Source organism: Cynara cardunculus (genome assembly GCF_001531365.2).
Source record: "Cynara cardunculus var. scolymus isolate 2C chromosome LG 5, CcrdV1, whole genome shotgun sequence".
NCBI classification, from domain to species: domain Eukaryota; kingdom Viridiplantae; phylum Streptophyta; class Magnoliopsida; order Asterales; family Asteraceae; genus Cynara; species Cynara cardunculus.
In genome coordinates this window covers 6,929,368-6,947,625 of record NC_037532.1, presented here as the reverse complement: position 1 = coordinate 6,947,625, position 18,258 = coordinate 6,929,368, and the positions used below count along the sequence as shown (strand labels likewise).

General features: G+C 32.1%; 1 protein-coding gene across 1 annotated transcript; it reads right to left on the bottom strand.

Annotated features, from left to right (window-relative positions):
- LOC112513775 (FT-interacting protein 1) lies at positions 1–3,166 on the bottom strand. Its single transcript, XM_025120135.1, has 2 exons — positions 3,060–3,166; positions 1–2,552 (listed from the first exon to the last, which is right to left on the bottom strand). Exon 2 carries the CDS (start codon positions 2,541–2,543, stop codon positions 213–215), a length of 2,331 nt encoding a protein of 776 aa, XP_024975903.1. The 5' UTR covers positions 2,544–2,552; positions 3,060–3,166; the 3' UTR covers positions 1–212.
- Between the last annotated feature and the right edge of the window lie 15,092 nt (positions 3,167–18,258).

The following is an 18,258-nucleotide window of genomic DNA, read 5'->3' as shown; positions in this document are numbered from 1 at the left end:
AGGATTTAACCATGGATAGATTCGAATCATAACTCAACCTACAAAACTATAAGTAGCACAACTGTTGAGTTGAGATGGATGAACCACAAGATCCACAAAATACAGAACCCGAAAACAACAACAATTACGAGCCATACCAGTAAAAAGTCGGCTTTTTTACACCACAACGGCTAATCTCGGTAAAATTTGGCCAAAAGTCGCGTCCTTTTAGCTCACAGCATGCAGTCGGTTCTTGCCGGTAATCTTCTAAAGAAGTTGAGCGGCACTGATGGCAGCTTGTGGCGAAACCGAGGGTGGCGTAACATGTAGAAGCCTGTAAAAAGTGCCACAACTTGAAACGGTGTGACGTAAAGAACAATGGCGGCAATTAAACAGAAGATCACAAAGAGTGATGTAGCTCGAGGGTCCCTCCAGCTGAGTAGCGACTGTAATCGCTCTCCCTGAGTCGCTAAATCTCCGACCACCGTCTGCATCCGGCCGGCGATACTTCTCAGCCGGTCGTACCGCATCCTGATGATGTCAGCGGGTCGGGAAGTTGGGAAAGTGTCGAATTCTTCATCGAGTTCATCTGGGTGAGCATTATCGGCACATGAAAGACGGGTGTCCATATGTGGCGGATTTCTCGGCTTCCATCGGTAGTACCAAACTCCGATCAAGAAAAGGTAAAGGAAAATGGTCGGCAGAATGAGCTCCGGGTATAAAACGAGGATCAGAAACAGGATGTGGATGAGAACGGTGGTGATCGGGTTTTTCCAGTTGCAAATCTGATCAAACCATTTTCCAATCGCGATCAACCCACCCAAAACCGCCATGATTCTTAAGAAATTCGCTTTGCTTCTTCTCATACTCCACATATGAGAACCAACGTCCAGCATATACTCCACGATCTCCTTCCGCAACGGCGGCTCAGCCCGGCTCAGCCGCAATGACACAGTCTGAGTCGCCTGGTGCCGCAAGCTATCGAGCTGGCTCACGGTTAACGGATGAATATAATGCATTTTCGGCAATAGCGGTTGTGAATACATATGCATCATGTTGAGTAACGACGAGCACGTAAACCGAACAGCAAGATGAATCTCGCCCATCTTTTTCACCCCGGATGGATGCAAAACCAAAAGCGGGTACGAATGGGTATAAACACGGTCGGTTTCGAGAGTGGAGAGACGAATCCTAACCTTCCCGATCCTTGAATCACGGGCCCCGCCCGCTTTATCTCCGCCGCCTTGAAGATGACAATTATCAAACACACCGATCGTTATGACGGTACACGGATCGAAAACCTCCCAAGTGTATTGCTCATTCCATTTGGGGGTAAAACTGTCTATTATCGTTCTCGTTCTGATCCATTTCGTCCCGTATTTCGCCACACAATAAGCGTCGGTTGTGGCCCGCCCGTCTTTCGTTTTCATCGGCGACAACCCATGAGCACTCAAGATTCCGACTTCGAGAACCCCGATGCTATTTTTCCACAACTGTTTAGCCGTTGGCCGAAGATCGCTACTGTAATGTGTCGATTCGTCGAGAACGTGATAACCGCCTTCCAAACAAACCCGCATATGAATCCGGCTAGCAAACTTAACTTCCTTCTTCTTTTCGCCTTCGATCATAACGTGTTTTTCCAGATTGAACCATCGTGTGTTGACCGCTTTGTGGTCTAGCCGCCGGTCCACATACTGCAACGGAATCGCACACCGTCCAAGAACCTCGTCTTTGTTAGGCGCAACCCGATCCTCCACGCTCAAAATCAACGGTTCCTCGAACGGTTCAGCGGCTACAAACATCAAATCTTCGTTCCATAACGGGTTTATGGTTTTACTCATTGAGATTCGAGTCCGCAAAGCCTGGTTTCCGAGGATCGCTTTCACGAAAACTTCGGGAAACCGAGTCTTATCATTCGGCATCAAATCTTGAGCTTCGATCACATTAACTCGAAGATACCAAAGTTTCGGTGAAAGATACACTTTTGACCGAATACTAGCTAACCCATCGGCACTAACGGCTGCAGCATCCGAATGCCACGCTTCAGGAAACGCTTCATCCGCTTGAGTCCCCCACCAAACCGCCAACATTAACTCGCCCTTAAGTTTATCCCCTTTCCGATCCACCAATCGGTACCACTGCGGAGCTAGCGGACTATCTGGCGGAACCCTTTTCGGAACCTCGTTAAGATCAAACAAAACCCCACCCATTATATCATCTTTCATAACATCTTTATCTTTTACGGTAACCTCGAGCATCGTTGCCTGAATCCGGTCTTTCGAGAAAGCAAACACTTGGTTCCATTCGGGATTTGTCTTCTTCTCGAAATGGCGAGTTGTTCCCTTATAGTTTCCCATTCGAACTTCAACATAAGGGTCACAACTTCCGGTGACATCCTTCGCCGGCAAATCTTTGGCCTTAACAACACGAACATAAAGGTATTGCATTTGTTCGACGAGATCATAGGTGCTCGTGAGCTTATCTCCGGTGACCTTCCCACCGCCGAGGTGGGGTTTGGTCTCTTTGAGTGAGAAATCTTCATGGGGTGGTGGTCTCTGCATCATCTGGGGTTCCTCGGAAACGAACAAAAATCAGTTAATAATCAATTATTTCATCTGGGGTTCCTCAAAAACCACTTAATAATCGATTATTGAACCAAAAGATCCCAAATCAAAGCTAGAACATAAGAACACACATCGTTAAAAGTCCACAAAAGGGCATCGTAATCTCTGATTTCGAAACCAAAAGGTGGGTTTAAAAGGTGCAGATCTGAATGTTCTTGATCTGAAACAAACCAAAACCCTAAAATAGGCACAAATCCAACAAAAGGGAATCACATTTTGCAGCTTAAAAATCGAAACTACAAGCACATTGAAGAGCTTAAAGCTAGTGTAACTGAGAAAGAACAGATTCATACCGTAGAAAGATCAACAAATACAACAAAAAATCAAAAACCCAGAAGCAGCAAGAAATGTAGAAGCATTATATACATGTATGAATGTATATACAGACATATAGATACAGAAATGTGTGTGTGTGTGTGTATGTATATATATATATATATATAGTTGGGTATATACCTTACTGAGAGTGCGAATGAAAGAGAGATCTCATGAAAGTTGTGTGGGGATTCTTGGGAAGATTTGCAGAAATCTTGAAGGAATTATAACGGGGATGCTTTTGTTGTTTTGTGGGATCGAAGGAGAGGGGTGGGTTTGAGGGTTTGTAGAGAGGGAGAGAGAAAAAGGGAAAGGTGGTAATGGGGATGTCTGTGCGTGTGTGTTGTTGTAAGAATCGGGGAGTGTGTCAGAGTGTGTGTTTATCACCTTCCCACATTAAGACCAAGGCTCACAACAATTTTACTTGGCTTAATTGCATTTAACCCCTTATATTATCACTAAGTTCTAATTTCAACCCTTTAATTTATGATTTTGAAAATGAAAACACGAGAAAATAAGAAATTTATTCTGTTTGTTAGTAACTTAATTAGTTTAATAAGACTCACAATTTATTCAGACAATTATATATGATTGTTTGGTAGTGGCTTAATAATATAAAAAATGACTTATTCAGTAAGTCTTTAATAGAAGCTTTGTACTTAAAGTTAATATTTCTTTAAAATTGGTTCTTTCAATTAAAATACACGTTCATTCCATCTATGAAGAAAAAATGTAAAAACATCTCCAACAGATTTCTAAAGTTAAGATTTTAATGATTTTTTTATTCTGATAGATTCTTTAAAATGTAGAAAGTGTGAGAGAGATGACAAGATTCTCCAAACTTCAAAAAACTTTCCAAAAATGATTATTTATGAAAGAGAAACTATTTTTTATTTTTCTTACTAATGAGAGTCTTTAAAAATTGAATGTATAGATAAAAGAAATATTATTTTATGAAATATATTGAATATTTTAATAATATAATTCATGTTACAATCTTCAAAATAGAGAAGTTATTAGAGATGAATATAAATAGTACAAAAAGGTGGGTCATGGTGTAAAAACGCGTCCCCACCGTTATGAGAAGGTGGGCCATGGCTTCTTGAAGCGTGTCATGGCGTGCGTTTTTTCCAAAACGTGACTTTCTTCTTTAATTTTTTTCAATTTTTGTGTTTTTACACTTTTAGTTTTAGATTTTATATTTTTACAACATTTGTTAGTCATATTACTCACAGTTTCTTGGATTCATATATGTCAAAGACTCGTTGTTAAAACAAAGTTGTAAAACCTTTCAAAGATCTATTTTAAGTAACTGGTCACAAACTTTTTATGTAATACTGGTTAATTTTATGGATGTAAAAAATTTAATATCATTATATTATCGAATAATAAATAGAAAACATATATGTATATATATATATATATATAAAATGGGGTGGGATAAATGCAGACCAAGTCACTTGTTCAAACCTTGAAAACCATAGATTACATTTGTCTAATTTAGTGAAATTGTTTAATATGATGAAATTATTTCAAATAATTCATGTTTTGATGAATTGTTTCATGTATTTTTGTTTATGTGTAAAAATTAAATTGTTTCATGTACGTCTCATTTTGATGAAATTTGTTTACTAAAATTAATAAAATGAATGATAATGTTCATAATTAAAGCCCCCAAAATAAAAATGATTAATCAAAACCCTTATAATTAAAAAAGAAAAAATTATGATTAGTTGAATAAGATTTTCACAGTTTGTACAAATAGCTTGGTTTGTATTTTATTCATCCTTTATATAAAATTATATATTTATCATACATATTTGTCATCTTATTCACACCTTAAACATGTACTCGTTATGACTTGTAAGACTTGAGCATTTGAGCTCGTCCTACGTCGTTTTGAACCTTCGTATAAAAAATTTGTTTAGAGATTTTGATTTTTTTTCATTACAATGTGTTAATCGCAATTTTGGTCCCTCATTTATGGTTGCCTTCTGGTTTTAGTCCCTCAAATTTGTAAAATATTCTTTTAGTCTATATTTCGTGTTTTGAAGCCGAAACTAGTTAATTCCGTTATAGCCATGACAAAAGGGACCAAAAGTGTATTTTACAAATTTGAAGGATGAAAATCAGAAAACAGCCTCAAATAAGGGACCAAAAATTTAATTCACTCTATTACATGTTTCAATACCTAGAACACTTCAGTTACAAACATTTATATTAGAATTTGACATTAAATTAGAATTTTGACATTAAATTCGAGAAATTAAGGTGGAGTTTATTTTTTTAAGAGGTGTTGAAGTTTGAAGTCTTATTTTATTTTTTATTTATAAGAGGTGGTGCTGACGTCTGAAATATGAATCAATAAGATTGATTGTTTTTATAAACTGATAAACGTCTGAATTTGTTTAAATTGTCTACTTTACCCATTAAAAAGTATATTGTTGAATTTATAAATAAAATTTTATATCATTTCACATATTTATTTATCATCATTACGGTATTTACATCTAAATCATAATTAGCATTCATTTAAACGAAAATATGTCATTAACGTATTTAACACATTTAAATCATATTAAAATACATCAATTGAGAGACGTGATTATTGATTTGGTAAGAATTGATTGAGGGAAATGATATATTAAGGTTAATTGATTGAGAAATGCCGTTGTTGAGCATTTGAAGAGCAATATGTTGGTTTACCTTTTACCAGATAAAAAAAATAAGACATAAGTGACTATAAAAAATTGGAAAAAACAAACAGTTTAAATGACTTTACCTCTTAACAAATCAGATACAAGAAGCTAATAAAAACTTTTTTTAAAATAAATAAACAAGACCTAACTTTTTATTACATGGTATATTGTGTATTTGTGTTCTTTATTAAAAAGTGTCATGGCAAAAATGTCTATTTTTTGTTTTAAAGTCCAGAATTTTTGTTCCATATCAAAGAACCTTTTGTCGGTTATTTAATTATAGGGGTTGTTTAGCAGTTGCTGAATGTTTGGTGCAGAATGATTAAGAGACTCTTATCATATAGTGCAAAAATAGAATATATTTGTTTGGTAATTGTTTACAATGAAATTAATGCGCTTAATAGTTAAGAGAGGCTCATAGATACAAAATTATTCAGATTATTTTAGAACCATTAAGAGACATATTTTTTTTGTCAAACAAAATTCACCTATTAACGATTCAGATGTTCTCTCATATTAGAACCATTAAGAGGTAAACAAACAACCCCTAGTAATAATATTGTATATCAAATTACTCTTAACATTAATTCGCAAGTGTCTTAAACATTGATTCTAAGATGAATATGGTTAATAAATACGGTAATTATTAATTACCAATGGTAAAATTTATTGTATTCGGAGATGTCTTATATATACCTCATAAAGTATTGTTTTCTATTGGATGATAATTACGGATGTAAATTTTATACCAAACTAAATCAACCAACATGTGTATCAACCGTACCAATTAAATTGGTTGTTAGTACCATATCAAATATTCAAACTTAGTTGGTACATGACATTGAAAGTTATGTACTACAGTAATATCATGATACCAACTTATTTAATTATTCATTAGTTTTTAAATTTTTTGTGTATTGAATATTAAAATTTGTAACTTTAACTATTTAATTTGAATAGTTGAATGCTTGCAAATTATAGTTCTTGCAATTAAAAACCCTTAAATATCATATGTGTTATCTGAAAACTAAAAATTGCAACATAAACGTTGGCTGGTACACGTAATAAGATTTTTTATACCAATTATAATTGATTAGTACAAGGTATTGCAAAAAAAGATTTGATACATACCAAGTCCACCCTTAGAAATATTGGTAGCCTCACAAAATCCCACATCCATCCAATAATAATTACTCTATTTTAACAATTATAATATTAATTTTCTATATTATATTATAAAACATTTAACAAAAACTTTTAAAAATTATTTTTATGATTGAACTACTATTTATAGATGCATATTACTTAAAATTCAAGATTACAAGTAAATTGTGCGTAACTACAACTTATTACAGCTTTATGTTTTGAATTCGTGTAACTAACTGCAGATAAACATAATCGAGAGGATAAACCTCTCATTTTAAATATAAAAAATTTAAAATATAATCAGGATAATCATTGAAAATACTTAATTATTATCTTTATAAAAAATATATTATTAAACAAAAAATAAAAAATTATTAAAGAAATACAAAAAAAAGTTAGTTTAGTACTAATATTAATATTTCTTTTCAACTCTTTATGATATCTTCAGATTTATATCTTATTTAAAAATAAAAAATTATCGTTTCTCAAAACCATATAAAATCGTATTATAACAACGACCGAGACAAAAAAAAAACACAAAACATTAAAATTAAGATGTATCTCGCTACATTGTACGAGTACCCTTCTAATATTAATAAAATATTCAATATATTTAATAATAAATTATTTATCTCTCCTGTGATTTTAATATTAATACCTTTTATTGGTAGAAAATTATTAAAATATTATCTCTCTCTCTTATATGAAGTTTTAGAGATTTCTTCAGGTTTGAAGATTCTCTAAAATAAATAATTCAAAAGTTAAATTCTCCAAAAAAGAAATTACGTTAATCTCCAACAGCTTCTCCATTTTAGAGATTACAATATGAATTCTCATTGGCAAAAACAATAAAAAAAAATCATTTTCCTTTTCTAATAAATCATTTTTGTAGAGTTCTTAAAAAAAATCATCCACTCTCTCTGATTTTCTCCATTTTTGAGAGGTTTTAGGGCATCTTCATATTGGAAGAAGTCCAAAAAATGATTGATTAAAAAATAGAAATGATTTTTTATTCTTCCTACCAATGAGAAAATATTTATAAAATAGATATTATAGTTTATAAATTATATTGAATATTTTTATAATATAATTAATATTGTAATCTGCAAAATTGAAATGTTGTTGGAGATTTTGACTTTTGATTCTCCGTTTTGAAGATGTTATTGTCTCCCCTCTTTTCTCTATTTTAACATCTCAGTTGACATAGTTAATGATACAATTTGAATATAAGTTCTTAATTTTATTTATTTAACCATAAGGGTGGTGCCTGATTGGTTTGAGTTTGACTCTAAAGATCAAAAGTACCAGGAAGTCCCAGGTTCAAATCCAAGGAAGAATAAAAATCCCTTTGTGGCCATGGAGGTTTAAATACGGTGACTTCAGGCAATCTGCAAAGCGGATGGTCGTCCTGAGATTAGTCGGCTCGTATAGCGGGTTGGATATCCAGATTAATAAGAAAAACGGGCCATTAATAATGAAACCATAAATAATATTGCTTGTATTTGGTTTATGTAATTCATAATTTTTATCAAACACGTAGTATTTTCATGGATAAGTTAAATGGAAGGAAGACTGAGGTGGTTTTATCACGTTTGGATGAGAGTCTCGAGTTTTTAACGAGCTATTCGTGTTGGAGCTTAAATAATTGAGTTTGAGTTGATCTCGAACACAATATAAAACTCGTTTAACTTAACAAGTCATGTATCATAACATCAATGTTCAACTTGGCTCGTTCGAGAACCTGATTAAATTTTTCAAGTCGAGTCGAGCCATTCGAGCATACACTTTTTCGAGCCAAACATGTTTGTATTTTCATAAATCATGCAGTTAAAATATAAAATTTATCAGCTCGAGTCAATAAATTAAACGAGATAATCGATTGAGAACTCAAGCCCATCAATTAGCATTGAGCTCGATCTCGATAATTCTAAAAATATTAGAGCTCGAACTCGAGCCCTACTTTGAAAAAGTTATTCGAACTCGAGCCCGGTATAATTTCGAGCCTAAATCAGAGTCTAAATCAGAATTAATTTCAACAATTATCACTCATCACATTAAAGTGTCACTAGTATCATTCCCCCAATGACCTGATGTGCATGCCGACAAAGAAAAATGTTAGGCTTAACGCCTAGTGAATTAAATCAGTTTTCATCAGTTATATAAAAGAATATTATTTAAATCACAATTTCTAATATGAAATGCATTTAGAATGAAAAAACAATATATTTCCCAACATCCACCATTTTTATGATGAAAACTCATTCATAACAGCCATCAAAATGAAACTAAAATCCAATACTCATACGAAACGCGAATAAGGATTAATATCCAGATACTAAAGGCATTGATAAAACTCTGTTATCCAAAACAATAATACATGAAAGAGATCCAATATATCAAAACCATAAATCATGGTTACTCTAAAAACCCAAACAACGCTACAACATAGATAAAACACTATCCAAAAATAAAACTTAATAGTAACGGAGGAGACCCATATCCATCGAATGTGGTCAGCACAAAGTAAATCTACGCCTCAACGTTATTAAGTAGCACATCAAGATTCAATTAATCTTGGTGTCTATTCCCATGAATAACACCTCAAAGCTCATGTTCTTAGTGCCTATCCCTATGGATAGCACCTCAAGGTTCATGGTTCTTAATGGCTACTACTCTGGGTAGTACCTCAAGACTTAATAATCTTAGTGCCTACTATTTAGAGTCTCACTTCAAGGCTCATGTCCTTAGTGCCTACACCTACAGGCAGCACCTCAAGGCTCGAGTCCTCAGTGCCTACTCAAATAGGCCATAAACCTCAAAACAAGGGTCCCAGAGTTCAATCCGCAATACCCCATGGTCTCGTAGTCCAACCCCACACGAGTCCCTCTCCGCAATACCAACACGACCATCATGCTTACTTAAGCACTGATCTCAGAGTGAGAAAGTCAAACCTCTTTACTCATCACAACCCGACTCACATGCCTATGGATCCAATGTGTTATAGTCTAAATTAAATGACCCTAAATGAATGACCAACCCACTCAATACATGTAATATATAAAACAAATGTGTCTTAACCGCATATAACTCCACAAGCTCAGGATAAAGCAAATTAAACCAGACAATTGTCCCCAATATTCATCGGAGTAAAAAACGAGCCAAAAGCTCAACTCAATTTGACTATTAAATAGAAGTCGTCATAACCAATAAAATGTATTAACCTACGTTTATGCAAAACACTTGCCCTAAAGATATGATTAGCTCAAAAACCATCATTGGTTGGGAAAAACCATTTTACAATCAAAATCATACCATTTATATTTTCAAAATATCCCATATTCAACCAAATATACTAAAATGCATTAACACCAAAATAATTTTCATTTGTAAGATAAATCATCAAAAGAATCCATATTTATGATTTAGTTATCAAAATACCTAAAACACAAATATAGGTATTTTCCATGATTTATACAACCAAATCTACTCAAGATGCATATTTCATCGGAAATCGACACAATCGATAAACATCAAGAAAAGCATCTTAAGACATCAAAATAAACATTTTTGGCATGTACATAGTTTTCACAAAACAATTTAAACTCACTTACTAGGTTAAGTTAAACTTAAGTTCAAAACCCATCTCTAGCTTCTAAAAATGCTGAAGGCTTTAGATCCACAGACTTCCATCTCTAGAATTTTATTTGAGTCTCAACCAATCCTAAAGATGTACCAAAAGTAATCCCGAAATCAGATCTATTCAAACCTTAGCCACAATCTCAAATCACCCAAAAACACCCCAAAATGATCAAAACTCAATATGATGAAGATACCTCAAAAGGGATGTTCTATGAGGTTAAAATGAAAGGTTTTTAACAAGAATAAAGGTTTAAAAGGTTAAGATGAACTTACTAGTTATTTTTAGGGAAAACCCAAAACTAGTTCAACAATGGTGGAAATCGTGAGGAAGATGAAGAGTATGAGTTCCACTCCAGAAAGCTCGAGTCTCTAGCTCTTGATCTCATAAATTCCCTTGAAGAAATTAATTGAGAGTAACAGATGGTCAAGGACCGAAAATGAGATAGAGAGAAGTGGGTAGTAGAGAAAACAAATGAGAAGATAGTTGCTTCTTAATCGTAAAATACTTGAAAGAAGACAAAAATCGGACTTGAAAATGGGCAGGTCATAACACTTTCTACCTTACATCACTGATGTGAAGCCCCCTTTTCACGAGCATGAAGAAATGTTGCATAAAACTTTCTGCCCACCTTCACTGGGGCGAAAAGTACCCTTTACGCGCGTGAAGAAAAACTGCCCAAAAATGAATTTTTTTTAATCTTTTTAGCACCAAGCCTAACCACTTCAATGTATCGATCAAGGTTTCTTCTAAAGTTAAAAATACATTTAAAACCCAAAAAGTATACGCACCAAAAGTCTGGATGTTACACTACAGGTATCATGAACTTTACTAGAGGATAATCCATATAAGTACTTTGAGTTTGAAGGCAAAATCGAGAGCAAAACACAAAGATATTGTTATATTTTTTTGTATGTGAGAATAAGATCTAAAATCCCCTCAAATAGGTTGTTACTCGTCAGTTAATTTGTGTGGTTAACGTTATTTGAAGATAAAAGCAATTATCCAATAACTACCAAAAAACGTGATCAATAACAGTTATTGCACCACAATCACGTATTTTGAAGCAAAGTTCATAAAACTACATGCATTTTGTATAGAGATTCAAAAGGTTTACATACCTTCTGAATAATTTTCAAAATTTATACTTAGTCTTCACAAATTTCAGCAAGCCTTCTTAACATGACTTAGTGCATATCGTAGGTCGGGGTGTCACCACCAAGGATCTCGACCTTTTGGAACCCCGTCAAGGGGAAACCCCCTTGACCCCCGTTTTAAGATGATCTTAGGTCCATGACAGCTTATATGAGTATGCACTAGTCATCTCTGAATACATATGGTCACTTAACCAATAAACCCCATCGATTTCATGCAAATCACAACTATACTAAAATGTTTGATAACACTAAAACACCAACATATGAGTCCAGTAGGGGATGCGTTGAGGAAAATGTGAGATGAACAACTGAGGTTGGACATGACAACGTTAGACAATTTTAGGACATGATTTATATTGTGAGTTATTGGATGTGCAGTATAAGGATAGTAAACTATGGGCGAGATCTATATGTAGCTAGTTTAGCGCAGGCGGAAGGAAGGGAGCTCAGAAGCTCGAGAGGTGGGGGCATGGAGAATGAGTTGGTAACTAGGTTGCAATAGCCTTAAGTTAGGCTAAGGGTGTGTGGTTTCGTTACCATTATTAAGGTTTCATGTACGTGATTCTGTTATGTTTGTTGTTACTTAATCATATCTAACTTGACACACGATATTTCCTTTTCGCAACCTTCCCTCTTTATATATTTCTTCAATCTTTTTTGGTTGGTTTTCTTTCTTTCACATTGGCTTCACGTTTCAACTCAAGTGAGAGTCTTCAAACAAACAGTCACTCTAATTTTTGAGTACATGTCAGGTTTGTATACATCTTACTTTTTTCATACCCCACCTTCGAGTGAAATATATTATTATTTCATTTGGTTTGGTTGGTATCAATATCATCCGGTAAATTTGGTTACTTTCACAAGAATAATATAATTAGTATGATTTTAAATGTACACCCATGTAATTGATATATTTTATCATTTAGGTTCGAAATTAAAAAGAAATACAAAAATCAAGAAAACATGTTATGAAATCATGGGTGCCTTCATTTGAGAACCGGTGCATAATGTGTTGTTTCATACGAATTTTTTTATCTACAACTTGAATTTTGTATATTAATTAAAATATTTTTTTTCATAATGTGTTTGTTTCATAATATATACATTTTTTATGTGTTTGTGAAATAAAAAATATAATTAAAAAGTTTCACATTGTGAACTCATTACATATAAAACAAATATATATTAATTTTTAATATTAAATTAAAAAAGTTATATGAAACGAATTAAAATGCCTATAATATATACTGTGTTTTTAGTTCTCAAGTCACTTTTATGATCATTGTTATTTTAATGCATGATTGACAAATAAATAAAATTGTTTTTCATATAAATATATAAATATAAAATTTCAATAATTATATTTTAATATTATTTTCTCTTTTTCTTTTGTCTTTAGAAAAAAGGGATCATGAGAGCAGACTTTTTGACAGGTGCCCAAAGGAAAAGGATCACTCACTCTCTCCTTTCTTCGCAGGAATCCTATGCAAACAATATTTTTAACGGAAATGCTGTACGCATTTTTTTAAGGAAGAATAAAAATTCTTTTGTAGCTACGAAGGTTTAAATGCGGTGACTTCGGGTTATCTGTAAAGCAGGTGGTCGGTTTGGGATTAGTCGGCTCACATAGCAGGTTGGATATTTAGGTTAACAAAAAAGAGTATAAAGTAAGGGGCCGTTTACCCAAATACTTACCGGGTAAGCGCTTAACAATAGAATTTAACACTATAATTTATTTTGATGCGTAAGATTTTAATACATCAAAACATATCGAATGCAACAATTTACTGGGCAAGCGCTTACATGGGTAAGAGTCGTCATCCTCACTTACCGGGTAAGACTCTTCATCATTTTCGTCGCTCTTACCCGGTAAGATTCTTGGCCCTTCTCATATTCATCCGATGAGAAAATTTATGGCGTTAAGCACTTACCAAGTAAATGTTTAGTAAGGGTGTGTTTGGTACACTGGACAGAACAGGACAGAGATCCATGTCCCATGTTTGGCATGACTTTTATGTGGAACAGACAGGAACAAAGTGGAACATGTCTGTTTCACCACTACCCCATGGAACATGGTTGAACAAGGTAGAACAGACTTATATTTTACCAATATAACCTCAAAATAAAACTTAATTCTTTTCTAAAACATCAAATAGGTCTCTTTTTTATATTTTATCAATTTTTTAAATTTTATTTATTGTATTTTATGTTTCTTAAACTTTCATTTCACGGTTCTCAAAATATTATTTTTATACGGTTTCTATATTTTTATTAATTTATGTAATTTATTATATATTAATAATTAAAAACAATGTAGAAAAGAGATAAAAAAAATAAAAATTGGAAGCTACATACACTTTTTATTTGGTGTCATTTTAATTGTTTTGACGAAAACTTCAAATGATATATTTTGTTATAAAAATTAATTATTCTATTATAATTTAATAAATTACATAAATTAATTAAAACAAACAACTCATCAATGGTAAATTTGTCATTTTACTTATTATGTTCTGTCCAGTTTTATCTTACAAAACGTTGAACATTTATTCTATCATGTTCTGTCATGTGTTATTCTATCCCATCTAGACACCAAACACACCCTAGACGGCCCCTAAGAATACATTTAATAATGCATAAGGATACAAATACATTATATAATGCTTATATTTTATTTTATTTCATTTATTATCATTTTGAAAAATAAGTATTAATATATATATATATATATAAAGTAAGTATTAGAGTAAACCACAAATTTCTTTTTTTTTGGTTTGTTGAAAACAACACTTATCATCCTTATTTTTTTGAAACTACAAAATGGTATTGTGATTTACAAAAACATCTGAATTTGGTCATTTTTTTGTAACGGTTTTTTTTTATTTTTAAATGAGAGGTATTTTCGTTCTTTAATCGATTTTTTCTTACCTAATCAAAATCGATTTTTAAATGAGAGGTATTTTCGTTCTTTAATCGGTTTTTTCTTACCTAATCAAAATCGATTTTTATGATTTTGGTTCATGTGGTTTTTGATTGGATGAAAGACAAAAAAAAAATCAATAAAAGAACACAAATGCTCGTTTGATGGAAATTTTTATAGGTTGTTAAAGGGAGGGACCGATCAGGATGTTTTCCCAAACCACGATGGTTATCTTGTAATTTCAAAACCGTAAGGACGAAAAATATTAATTTTAACAAACCACTTGGACCAGATTTTTAGTTTACTCCAAATGTTAATATAGACACGATAAAATAAGGAGGGAAGCGGTTGTTTACGTGTAAACTAAAGGTGTGAAAAATTTATTTGGTTTGTTTTGTGACAGAATGAATTACGCTTAATCTTTCATTAAAGTATATATGGATTTATGGAATCGATCATTTATTAAACTGGTTTTTTGATATGTGCCATCTTCACTTCTTAAGTTTCCTATATGCAAAGCAGGTGGTTGCCCTGTGATTAGTCGGCTCACATAGCGGGTTGGATATCTAGGTTAATCAGAAAAAAAAAAAAACAATAACATATGTTTATTTAGATGGTTTTTATTAACTTAAACTAAAAATAAAAAAAATAATGGAGTTGTTCGTTAAAATTCTAAAATTTATGTTTAAACAAAATAAAATTGTAATTTATTTTTTTATCTATGTTAATGAATAACGATGCATCTAAAAAAACGATTCGGATCATCCTATTTTTGATGTCGTTAAAATCATTAGTTGTTTGGATGTGTAATAAATATCGTGTCAAGGGATTGCATAACAATAAAACCCTTCAAATAATATATCCACAAAAAAAAACGTAAGTATACCATTTAGAATATGTTCAAATATGTCTAAACTTTATAAAATTAACTAATAACCAAAAGATAAATATATTCAAATACATGATACACGTTAAACCCTACTCTGTAAAACTGATAATCAGGAAAAAAAATCGCTCGTTCTCTCGAAACCATACAAATCCATAATAAAATAGATATGCATTATGCAACATTTCGTAGGCACAATTATAGTATTTAATAATGTATATATATGCAATATGGTCGGTGTATATATAATACACACACATATAAAATATATTTGACTATTATCCATTTACCCCATTATACAGAATACTGGTTGTCCGATACTCTGTTATTACTAAATACTCGTCAAGAGTTCATCACTTGGTGCTCATCATTTGTTCGAATGTTAACAGTTAGATGTTATTTGAAACTTTGGATTGAGTATTAAAGTATTTTATAATGTGATCTGCAATCGTGTTTTTACTTGTTTTTGGGTATTAATTTGTGTTCAATTTTACAGGATTGTGATATTAATAATGTACGACTACCAACTTATACCAACGTAAGTTATTAGTATCCAAATAAGTTGGTATACATTCTTTGATAATTGATTTTACGTACCACCTATAATTAATGCGATATACGGTTTATGAAAGAATGGTTCCATGCCACTGTATATTTGCATATCTCATTTGTTTTATACCTTTTTTTTTCTTTGACAAATATATATCATTTATTATGTCTCATATTTTTATCATTTTGTGTTCACTAATCTCAGGGGTTATTTACCTAAGTACTTACTCAGTAAGCGCTTATCGGTAAAATTCAACACTATTACTTAGACTTTAGTCCATCAAAACGACATTGTACGTAAGAACCTGCCTGGTAAGTGCTAACCGAGTAAGATCCGTCACCTTCACTTACAAGGTAAGATTCTTGGTCCTTGCTTTTGCTCTTACAAGATAAGATTATCGGTCATTGTCATAGTCATCTGATAAGGTAATATGACTTGGTAAATGCTTACCCGGGCAAGCATTTGGTAAACGACCCCTTAGGGGGCCATTACTAAACGCTTACTTGGTAGGTGCTTACCGGATAAATTTCCTCATCGGATGAACATGACAAATGCCAAAAATCTTATAGGGTAAGAGCAATGAGAATGATGAAGATGACAAATGCCAAAAATCTTACCGGGTAAGTGAAGATGACGACTCTTACCTACGTAAGCGCTTACCAGGTAAATTGTTGCATTCAATACGTTTTGATGTACTAAAATCTTACGCATCAAAATAAATTATAGTGTTGACTCACATCAATGAGCACTTACTGGATAAGCATTTAAGTAAACAACCCTGACTTTTTAATAATAAAAAAATTGTCAACTTTTCAGTAGATTATGATATAATAATGTAATAATATAATGTATAAGAAAATGAGCTTATACTACAAATTAGCGGCGGATTCATAATTTTTGTCTGGTCGGAGCACCTTTAAGGTAGAAGGCCTGCAAAGTCGTCCGACCTGTTTTTAGCCTAATTACACGTTGCAAGGGATTTTTAAAGGTTTTTGGGTTGTTTTCAAGGGATTTTTTTAGCGTTTTTGTTTGAAGGACTTTTTCGGGTTTTTTGATTAATTTCAAGAAACTTTTTTGTGTTTTTGTTTGATTCTAAGAGAATTTTTTTGGTTGTTTTGATTGATTTTCAGCATTATGAAGTCCCTTACAATGCTTATTTTTTTTACTCGTTAAAACAATGCTTGTTTTTTTTTTGTGGGATCTTTAAACGATCAGTAAATGATTGAATTAGGTAAGTCATCATGTATATGTTGTTCGTATATTGTAACATCCAAATACCGTTATTTTTACATAGGAATAAACAATAAACATGTGTTTCTATATGATTGTAGGACGTGCGATCATTTATGTCAAAAGTATGCATTGTTCCATATCGAGCCTATTCTATTGTACTATTGCTATAATATTGTTCTGTCCATCCTATCTATCACCATACTGGTTAAAAGTCAGTTACAACAATGACATTTGAATGAAATAACGTTTGGATGTTAATCTTGGAATTGCTGGTATTTATCTAACTGTAATATTAATAGTTAATAAAACTCCATTTTTACCTTTTGTATCTTGAGTGCAATACTAACTTCAAAAGCCTTGTTGATGAGGCTATGGTTGTTTGTTTACTTCTTAATAGTTTCATTAAGAGACAACCTCTGAATCGTTAAGAGGTGAATCTTGTTTGGCAAAAGAAAAAAAATTGACTCTTAATGGTTCTAAAACTCTCTGATTGATTTTGTATCATGGATCTCCCTTAACCATTAAGAGTCATAATTTCATTGTACACAATTACCAAATAATTATATTTCATTTTGCACTATATCATAAAAGCCTCTTAATCATTCTGACCACTTAATCATTTTGCACCAAACCATTCAGCAATTGCCAAACAGCCCATAAGAAATTGTTTGACAGACATAAACTAGCCTATTTTTCGAGTTTCTGTCTTGATGAACATAAAGTAACTTATTGAAACATTAGTTGAAGTAACGTTTTAAGAGTTTTTTGCATTTATTAAATTACAAGCCTTGATCAATATTAATTGTTACTTACTATTAATTATAAATAAATTTTATATTATTAATTAATTTAATTATACATTAATAACAACTATTATTGTTTATTTAGTATTATAATTAATCATATTATTATTATTTTTGATCATTATTTAATATATTTAGTCATAAAAAAACAAATATAATGACTTGTAAAATTATTTATGTAAGTTATATAAAACTTAAAAATTATATTTATTTCATTTCATACATAACAAATGCATGCTAAATTATCTTAATAACATATTTAATGTAATTATTAATTATATTGTTAAATTTTTTATTAGTTAATTAGGA

Coding starts and splice junctions, on each gene's coding strand:
- LOC112513775 (XM_025120135.1), bottom strand. CDS start 2,543: ATGATGCAGAGACCACCACCCCATGAAGATTTCTCACTCAAAGAGACC.